The sequence below is a fragment of the Crotalus tigris genome, unplaced genomic scaffold, assembly GCF_016545835.1.
Source record: "Crotalus tigris isolate CLP2741 ecotype Arizona unplaced genomic scaffold, ASM1654583v1 scf7180000019065.834497, whole genome shotgun sequence".
In the NCBI taxonomy this organism is placed as follows: Eukaryota; Metazoa; Chordata; class Lepidosauria; order Squamata; family Viperidae; genus Crotalus; species Crotalus tigris.
In genome coordinates this window covers 623,366-633,280 of record NW_024097356.1, presented here as the reverse complement: position 1 = coordinate 633,280, position 9,915 = coordinate 623,366, and the positions used below count along the sequence as shown (strand labels likewise).

Below are 9,915 nucleotides of genomic sequence, written 5' to 3'. Positions count from 1 at the left end.
TCCAAAGGCCTTCTGGTCCAAACCCACCTCAAGCAGGAGACCTTCTGCCCTCCTGTACAAGGGGCTGACCCCATTTTTCTTAAAAACATCCAGCGATGGAGAACCCAGAACTCTGGGAGACAAGATGCTCTAGCTATCTCTCTATCATCCGTATCTGTCTGTCTGTCTGTCTGTCTGTCTGTCTGTCTGTCTATCTATCTATATCTATCATCTAAATCTCTACCTATCTATCTATATCTATCTATCATCTATCTGTCTATCTATCTATCTATCTATCTATCTATCTATCTATCTATCTATCTATCTATCTGTCTGTCTATCATCTTTATCCATCATCATCTCTCTCTTATCTATCATTTATCTATCTATATCTATCTATCTATCTATCCATCCATCCATCCATCTATCCATTCATCTATCATCTATCTATCTATCTATCTATCTATCTATCTATCTATCTATCTATCCATATCTATCTATTCATCCATCCATTCATCTATCTATCATTTATCTATCATCTAATCTACCTATCTATCTATCTATCTATCTATCTATCTATCTATCTATCTATCTATCTACTATCATATCTAGTTGTTTGTGGGTCTGAGCTATCTGTCTACCATATATATATATACTATCTATCATCAATCTTACCTATCCTATCTATCTTATAGAATCTTAGGGCTGGAAAGGACCTTGGAGGTCTTCTAGTAGATCCTCCTGCCTGAGACTGGGGACCTTATACCATCCCAGTCAAATGGCTCTCTATTTCTTGAAGGCCTCCAGGGATGGAGCACCCACAAGCCCAGGACGCCGGCTGTTCCACTGATGGATAGTTGTTACTCTCTGGAAATCCCTCCTTAGTTCCAGGGTGGATCTCCTTCTGATCAGCCTCCACCCGTGGTTCCTTGTCCAGCCCTTGCTGAGGAGAAAAGCCCTGGGAGGCTTTGAGACTCTTCATGGCTCACAAAGGGGCCGGTGGTGGAACAAGGCAAAATTTCACAGGAAGCATAGCTAGAAAAGGGGCTTGATCTGCAAAGGGGAACTGACAGGGCAGCCTTCCGATCCCTCCGTGGGGTGGCAGTGGGGCTGACTCTTTGTTACTCCAACTAACTGGTGGAACAGCTCGCCTCCGCAGGTGGTGGGTGCTCCATCAAAGAAGGTTTTCAAGAAGAGATTGGACAGCCACTTGTCTGAAATGGTACAGGGGGTTGGACTAGATGACCTCCAAGGCCCCTTCCAACCCTATAATTTTATGTTTTATGTTTCTTCTATCCAGCTTATAGATGGCCACAGAGGAAAGTGCAGAGCTGAACGGGGGGGGGGGAGAGAGAACCTGGGCTAGGAGCAACGGGTGGGCTGGAACGGGGGCCTCCCCTGGCCCAGCACCCCCCAGCACCAGGGGGCAACTCCCTGCTGGCACACTGCACAACCTGCGCACGCTGAGCCAGGTCCGCCACCTGGGCCCATCTCTGCTTCTGCCCAGCCACTCTCTGAAGGAGGAAGACACCTCCCCCCCCCGGGGCTGCCTTGATCCTGGGGGGGGGAGGTCTGAGCTGCAACCCACAGAGGAAGCCTTTGGGCTGGTCCTCCAAAAGGATCCCTCAGAGAAGATTTCAGCCATTGGGGCTCAGGCAGACGGTGGGCAGCTGGTGGGGCTGCCCTTCCTCGGAGCTGGGTGAGTAGACGCCGAGTGTTCACTGGGAGATTCCAGGACTTGTAATGGGGGAAACTGGGGGGGGGGGGCGTGAGGCTGCTGAAGAATCGTTCTGGTAGGCATCCGGTTCTCTAAGATTCTTTGAGGAGCAGTTCCTCTCGATCTAGCTGGATCCAGATCCTGACAGTGGGAACAGATAACTAGTGGAATGGCTTCCCTCCAGACCTTGTGGGTGCTCCATCACTGGAGCTTTCAAGAAGAGACTGGACAGCCACGGAGTCAGAATCTTGAACTGGCACCGCCACAAGCAAATGCTGAATATCTGCAGTTCCAGGAGACTAAAATGAACCTCTTCCTAGGAAGTTGATCGAGAGCGAGAAATACAGAAATTACAAGAAAGAGAAAGGTTAGAAAGAGAAGCAAAAGGAAGACTTATAGAGACAAGAAGTATAAAACAAAATAAAAACAAAAAAATAGATAAAATTAAAAATGGGAGATGTAATTAAGCTCTTTTCTATAAATATTAAAGGATTATATATATCAAGAAAAAGAGTTTAGACGTTTAACAATTTAAGGAATTTCGATGTAGATGTGATGTATCTTTAGGAAGTTTACATAAAATAGGATTATAGAAAATTACTAGAGAAAGTAAAATTTAGAAACAGTATACACAATATTAGCATAAAACAAGAAAGGAGGAATTATTATGTATGTCAAAGAAAAATAAAATTAAATAAATATACTTGGATGAAAAGGGGTGAATTTTAATGTTGGAAATAGTATTAGAGTAAAAACAGTATATGCACTAAATAATATGAGAATATTTGTATGATCACCATGCTTAGATGGAATTCCGGTTGAGTCTTATAAAAAATATGAGTGTCACTACAATGAATAATGTTGGATTCCTAGTAAGTAGTAGAATATGAAAGAAGGAAAATGTAAATAAGAAACAATGGGGCAATAAGGACAAATATTTCAAAGAAGAAAGAGGGGGAAATGCAAAGAATAGAAGAATACTGTTACAAACTGCTGTTAGCAAAAAAGGATATATTACGTGTGTATGTGTGTAATGTTTGTTGTGCTTTGTTTTGTTTTGCTGGTCTAAAATAAAATAAAAATTAAATTAGAAAAATAAAATAAAATAAAATAAACCTCTTCCCACACAGACCAAGACTTTTGTTTTTAAGAAATCTGGGATGCAATGGTTTATGAGATGAATAACAACGTCATGTCTTCCTTGGTCCAGAACATTCAGATCAGGTCCCCAAGTAGCTCAGATGGGGGAGTCTCTTTTCTCAGGCTGTTCTCCTTCACTCAGGGATGCCCCTGGCATTACACCCCCCCCCCTTGGCCAAGATCCTTCAGCCAGCCAGGTGCCACAGGCTCTGGGAGAACTGCTTAATTCTGGGAGAAGACCCGGATGACCTGAAGCCCTTCAGATACTGGGCACAACCCCCCCCTTTGCAGAATTATTTATCAATAATTAGGTTGATATAGGCGCCCATCTCACCATGAATTAATACATCATGTGCAATTTTCCCAGCCCCCTCTCTCTATCGGAGCTGCCACCAGCAGCCGAGAACGGAGAATAGGAAGGAGAAAAGGCTGCTAAGATGGACCTTTCAAGAGTGTCTTCTCTCCACCAAGTACCCACCTGCTGATGTGCGGGGACTCCAGATTCCAGAATTCCCAGCTTGCATGGAGGTACGGAGCTTATGGAGCTTATTGGTTTTGGGAAAGCCACCCTAGAGGAATCAAGCTTAGGTAACATTTCTCAATCTTGCAACTTTAAGACATGTGGGCTTCAACTCCCAGGATTCCCCAGACAGGATTTCTGGGAGTTGAAGTACACACTGACCTAGTGGGACTGATGCATTTATTCATATATTATTCTGCTTTCACTTCCATTACACTTTCTCAGCTATCCCTTGATGTCTTAGGAGGTAATGACTTTCTCAGTTAACAATCTAGACATTAGAGTTTGGATCTTAGAGTTTGTTGAAATCATGTAGACCAAGTCCAAATCTCTGCTCAGAATTGGAATCCATATAGAATCATTCAAGAAAAGTGGCAGTCTTTAAAAACACTTCAAATAATTGTTGGAAATGTAAACAAAGACCAGGTACTTACTATCATATCTAGTGGACATGCCCTAAATCAAAAAAAGGTTTGGGTTAAGATACATGCATGGTTGGAAAAGATGATAAAAAAACAGATAGAATTCAAACCAGAACTGTTTTTGTTAGGAATATTAGGACCTAATCATGAGAAAGAGAATGAATATTTAATATTACGTGTATTGACAGCAGCAAGAATTGTATTTGCCCAATATTGGAAAAATGAAAACTTATCAGCCGAAGAGGTTTTAATTAAGAAAATCTTAGAATGTGCAGAAATGGATCGATTGACTTTAGAGATTAAAGAGAAAGAAGATTCAGTTTACTTTACAACATGGGATAACTTCCACCAATGGTTAGGAAAACAAAGTAGTGAGAAATGAATGTGATATGTTATTTTGAATACATACTAGTAAGAAGAATGTTATGCTTTGAGTAATTAATACTGTTTGTGATTACTGGTTATTATACTTACTACAATTATCTATTATTATATTAACTATTGTTAGCTAAACATACGTACCCGGACAATAGTCTGCTTGCTAAATATGTTTAATCCTAATCCTGATACCAACCCCACCCTAAACCCCAACCCCTACCCCGATCCTATTTCACCCCTAACCCTATAAAATTCAATAAAATCTTTTTTTAAAAAAAGAAAAGTGGCAGCCTGCCCTCATAGTCAAAGAAATATTTCCCAAGATATATTCTTGGGGTTCTTTGTGCTCTCTGAGCTGGATGGTTTCCTTGCAGACGTGTCATGACCCAACTAGGGAACATCATCAGTGCTAGAAGGGAGGAGGAGGAGGAGAAGGAGGAAGGAAGGAAGGAAGGAAGGAAGGAAGGAAGGAAGGAAGGAAGGAAGGAAGGAAGGAAGGAAGGAAGGAAGGAAGGAAGGAAGGAAGGAAGGAAGGAAGGAAGGACTGTGGGATTCTTTGTGGTCTCTGAGCTGGATGGTTTCCTTGCAGACGTTTCATGACCCAACTAGGGAACATCATCAGTGCTAGAAGGGAAAAACCAACTTCCCCTCTCTTCTAGCACTGACAGTTCCCTAGCTGGATCATGAAACATCTGCAAGGAAACCACCAAGCTCAGAGAGCACCCAGGACCCCACAATCATCTTCCTCCTCCTTCTCCTCCTTTTCCTTCTCCCTTCTAGCACTGACGATGTTCCCTAGTTGGGTCATGAAACATTTGCAAGGAAACCACCCTGTTCCACAACTATTCTCTTCTTTCGAATCCTTGTTAGGAAGTTTTTCCAAGCAGTCCAGAGGAATGTCTCCTCCTGTAAGTTAACTCCACCGTTTCCCTTTGAAATGAAGGGAAGAGGGCTCCACCTCATTTTTGCCCCCATGGAAGAACACTTCCCAAGTCCTCTTGAGGCTTCCCAAAGCTTCTCCAATTCATCCAAGCACTCCTCGTAGGAGTCACTTTCCAGTCCTTGGGTCTCCTCCCCGCCCGTCTCCCAACAGACCCTCTCAGCTTCATCCTTGAAGAAGCGGATCTGGTGCCCAGGACTGGACACAGCAGTCCAGTTTCTGAGACTGGCCCAGGCAGATAGGGAGGGTTGCCTGATTCTGGAGATCTGGAAATTGCACACAGGTTGTTGAAGCCTAAAACTGGTTCTGTATCACCTCAGCTCTTTGTTCTGCAAGGCTTTGGGATTGACCAAAAGGCAACTCTTCTTTTCAGAGTCAAGACACATCAGCGGTCTGAAGTCCATCAGCCTGCCGGCTATGGGAGCAGAGATCCAGAACATCACGGCCAACGTGTCCTATGTGGAATTCATCCTCATTCCATTCCCGGGTCTCCAGCAGTTCAGGTCCTTCCTTGCCGTTCCTTTCTTCTGCCTGTTTCTCCTCATTGTGACCACCAACTCCGTCCTGATCTACACGGTGAAGACCGAGGAGAGCCTCCATTCCCCCATGTGCCTGCTCATCGCCCTGCTCTTGACGGTCAACCTCTTTGGGACCTTTGCCATCCTTCCCAGAATGCTCCTCAGCTTGCTGCTCCCCGCCAGCCACATCTCCCTGACCGAATGTCTGGTGCAAATGTTCTTTCTTTACTTCACGACAGTCTTAGACTGCAATGTCCTGCTGATGATGGCTCTAGACCGCTTCCTGGCCATTTGCCACCCACTGCGCTACGCAAAGCTCATGACCACCAAGCTCCTGGGCTTCCTGGTGCTCCTCTCCTTGCTGAGAAGTCTTGGGACTGTTGGACCAGTGGTGGCTTTGGCCTCCCGGGTGCAGTTCTGCCGTTCAAACGTCATCAGCCATTTTGCCTGTGAACACATGGCCCTCATGAGGTTGTCCTGCAGCGATATCTCCGTGAACAAGAGGGCAGGGATCACCATACGATGCTTTGACGTTCTCTTTGACCTCAGCCTTCTCCTGGCTTCCTACGGCCGGATTGTCCACACTGCTCTGAAGATCCGCTCTGGCAACGTCCGTCAGAAAGTCTTCCACACTTGTGGCACCCACTGGATTGTGATTGTCATCAGCTACTCCTCTCGCCTTTCTTCGTCTGTCGTCTTCCGACTCGTCAAATCATCCTCCCAAGACATCCACAACCTCATCAGCGCAACCTACTTGCTCTTCCCCTGGACTGTCCACCCTTTGATCTACGGCGTGAGAACCAAAGAGATCAGAGGGAGCCTTCTGAAACTTTTCCAGAAAAAGAAACTCGACGGGCTTCCCAAATCTGGGTAAGTTATCCAAAATTGCCTAGAAGTTATTTTTTTTGGGGGGGGGGTGTAGTGACAAACAACCCATGACCTTTCCCAAGAGGGACAATGGACTTGGATCCATGTCTAAAGTATCTCCAGAAATATCTCAAAAGTATTTCTATTAAGATGAAAATCAATAGTCAACAATGGTAATTTGCTGAAATGACATTTATTTATTAAATTTATTTGCCGTCCCTCTTATTTCAAAGGACTCTGAGCTCCTTAAAGCATAATAAAGGTCATTCAATGCCAATGCTAGGAGGAGGAGGAGGAGGAGGAGGAGAACTATGGGGTTATTGTTGCTTTCTTGCAGATGTTTCATCACCACACTAGCTGGGTCATGCAACATCTGCAAGAAAACCACCCAGCTCAGAGTGCACCAAGGACCCCTCACTTCAACCCAGAGGTACAAATATTGTCCTCTATTGGAAGAAGTCTACACAAACAGGTCATGAGCAAGTCCACTCCTCTATAGGAATGGAAATGGAGGTATTCAGGTAGAAGTCCAAACTTTGAGCACGTTCCTTCCTACTGCCTTCGGGAAGGGTCCCAGGAGCTGAAAGCTGGCGATACTGCCGGAGACAATCTGTGTGATTGATGAGCGTTGAGAACAGCTTGATAGCCCATCATCAATCAATGAAATCAATCAATCTCATCCATTTTATTTTCCAAACAAAAAGGAAGCCCACAATGATGTGATTAAAGCCTCAACATAAAGCTGATTACGTCTTCTGTCCATCTCTGAGGCTTCTGATGGCATCAGCCGTGGCTCAGGGGTCACGCAAAGAAGGCACCATTTTCCTCCCACGCCAGTTTTAGATGGTCTAGGGCAGGGGTAGGCAACCTGGGCTCTTGGACTTGTGGACTTCAACTCCCAGAATTCCTGAGCCAGCCACACTGAGGGGAAAGGGAGATGTTTCCATGCTGAGCCATGCTGGCTCAGGAACTCTGGGAGTTGAAGTCCATGAGTCATAAAAGAGCCCAGGTTGCCTACCCCTGCCCTGTCAGCATAGCTGGCTCAGGAATCCTGGGAGCTGAAGTCCACAAGTCATGAGGGGGCCATAGTTCCCCCATGCTGCCTCAGGAATTCTGGGAGTTGAAGTCCACAAGTCATGAAGGGGCCAAAGTTCCCCCATGCTGGCTGAGGAATTCTGGGAGTTGAAGTCCACCAGTCATGAGGGGGCCATAGTTCCCCCATGCTGCCTCAGGAATTCTGGGAGTTGAAGTCCACAAGTCATGAAGGGGCCATAGTTCCCCCATGCTGGCTGAGGAATTCTGGGAGTTGAAGTCCACCAGTCATGAAGGGGCCATAGTTTCCCCATGCTGGCTGAGGAATCTGGGAGTTGAAGTCCACAAGTCATGAGGGGGCCATAGTTCCCCCATGCTGCCTCAGGAATTCTGGGAGTTGAAGTCTACGAGTTATAAAAGAGCCAAGGTTGCCTACCCCTGTCCTAGGACATGATTTAATACTTCACTGAAAATTGACATTGGCACAAAAGAAAGTGAAGCCAGCTCTGGTTTCGCTGCTCGGAGGCTTGCTTAGTTGAACGACAGACTCCCTCACCCCCCCACCTGGTGTTGACATTGCCCAATAGTAATATTTCTTCTTGTTATGGAAACAGTCTACTTCTCCTTCATCCGTGGCCTTGGCTCTTGGTTGCCTAGACATCACTCCCCTCCACACACACACACACACACACACACACACACACACACACACACACTTGGCTGTCAACCCTGCTAACATCGGATGCTTTTGCATTGACAACAGATGGAAATGTAGCCATCTTTTTCCTTTTGCTTTTAGAGTTAGACGATGCTGGGAGGGGGGATGTGAACAAGAGTCTGACTAGACATAACAACACTAAACCCAGCAGTGAGAATCAAGGTTATTGAGCCCAGAGCTGATAAAGGATTGGCGGGCTGGAGAACTGGAGAGGAAGCCCCGGCTTCAAGCTAATTGGGGAATGTGATTTATGACTGTTAATTGGAGGAGGGAATTGTGCTTTGATACTAGGTGCTCAGGGGAGGGGAACTCAGCTTTTTGCTTCGCTGATGCAGTGCCGAATTATGCTACTCAAATAAGTTCTTTAAGGTAAACAATGCCTCAAAGTTCTTTCGAAGAGTTTCATCTGTCAGAACCATGACAACTGCACTCCATTGTCAAGATATGAGCAAAAGAGAAAATCTAGGTGAAAAGGTGGATCAGTTTGACAGCCAGGCTTTGGAAGGTGGTTAGAACCCATCGCAGACACATCTTTGCCTGCGTTTTGCGCTGCTGGCCAAATGCCCTTTTCCATTCTGTAGTGTCTTGCTTTTTGTTTTCTGTTCTTCTGCTCAAGAATATTCTTTCAGGAATATTTCTCATATCTGATAAACAAGATTCCAGGGATGTGTAAGATGGCAGGTCCTTCCCCAGAAGTTTTGCTCTTCCCCCAGGGCAAGCCAGTCCAAGGGACGGTCTGTTCTTTGCTTTCCAGGGTGAATCTTCCACCCACTGGGGTTACTTACCATCCAGCCCTAAAACCCTGGCTGCTTGTCCTACGGATAATTTGAGCCCCTTGACTCCTAAACAAGCTGAAAGCAAACCCATGCACCGGTTACAGAAGTACAGAATACCAGAATTGGGAGGGACCTAGTCCATGGATCAGCAATCTGCGTCCCCCAGTCTCCTCTGCCTTTTGCAGAGAGACAGAGAGGCACTTGCACTTTCCCCCTCTGTGTGTGTGTGTGTATATATAAAAGAGTGGCCTCACCCTGCTCTCCGACAAGCTGACAAGCTTACTGGGTGGGGCTCCTGCCTTGGCTGCGTCTCTGCAGGAAGCAGGAAGGGCAGGAGAGAGCCAGCCCAATAAGAATGTGTCAGCTTGTTGGAAACAGCTTGAAGCCAGCTTGTTAGGTGAGCAGATCGGAGGGGGAGAGAGAAAGAGAGGGGGAGGGAGGGAGAGAAAGAAGGGGAGAGAAAGAAGGGGAGAGAGAGGGAGGGAAAGAGGAGAGGAAAGAGAAGAGAGGAAGAGAGAGGGGGAGAGAAAAAGAGAGACGAGAGAGAACTCATGCACAGCACCCTCTATTTCTTTTTAATTAAACTCTTCAATCTAGCCCCCCCCCTCCTGCGCATGGTGCAGATGCGCTAGAGTTTTGCGGCTCCCAGTGTTTTCTTTTCTGTGGAAAATGGATCCAAGTGGCTCTTTGAGTGTTTATGGTTGCCAACCCCTGATCTAGTCCAACCCCATGTCCAAGTAGGAGCCCCTAGACTGTTCATCCTTGGGAACGTTTAAGACTCGTGGATTTCAGCATGGCTGGCTGGGGAATTCTGGGAGTTGAAATCCACAAGTTTTAAAATGGCCAAGATTGGATGCCCGTGTCCTATACCACCCTGGACAAGGCAAGTCATTCCATCAATTAATTGT

General features: G+C 45.8%; 1 protein-coding gene across 1 annotated transcript; it reads left to right on the top strand.

Annotated features, from left to right (window-relative positions):
• The first annotated feature begins 3,331 nt into the window (after positions 1 to 3,331).
• On the top strand, positions 3,332 to 6,488 carry LOC120315033 (olfactory receptor 52K1-like). Its single transcript, XM_039358706.1, has 2 exons — positions 3,332 to 3,364; positions 5,470 to 6,488. The coding sequence occupies exon 2, from the start codon at positions 5,514 to 5,516 to the stop codon at positions 6,486 to 6,488; it is 975 nt and encodes a 324-aa protein (XP_039214640.1). The 5' UTR covers positions 3,332 to 3,364; positions 5,470 to 5,513.
• Positions 6,489 to 9,915: the final 3,427 nt, after the last annotated feature.

Excerpts from the sequence above, each read along its gene's own strand:
- LOC120315033 (XM_039358706.1), top strand. The coding sequence starts at position 5,514 with ATGGGAGCAGAGATCCAGAACATCACGGCCAACGTGTCCTATGTGGAA.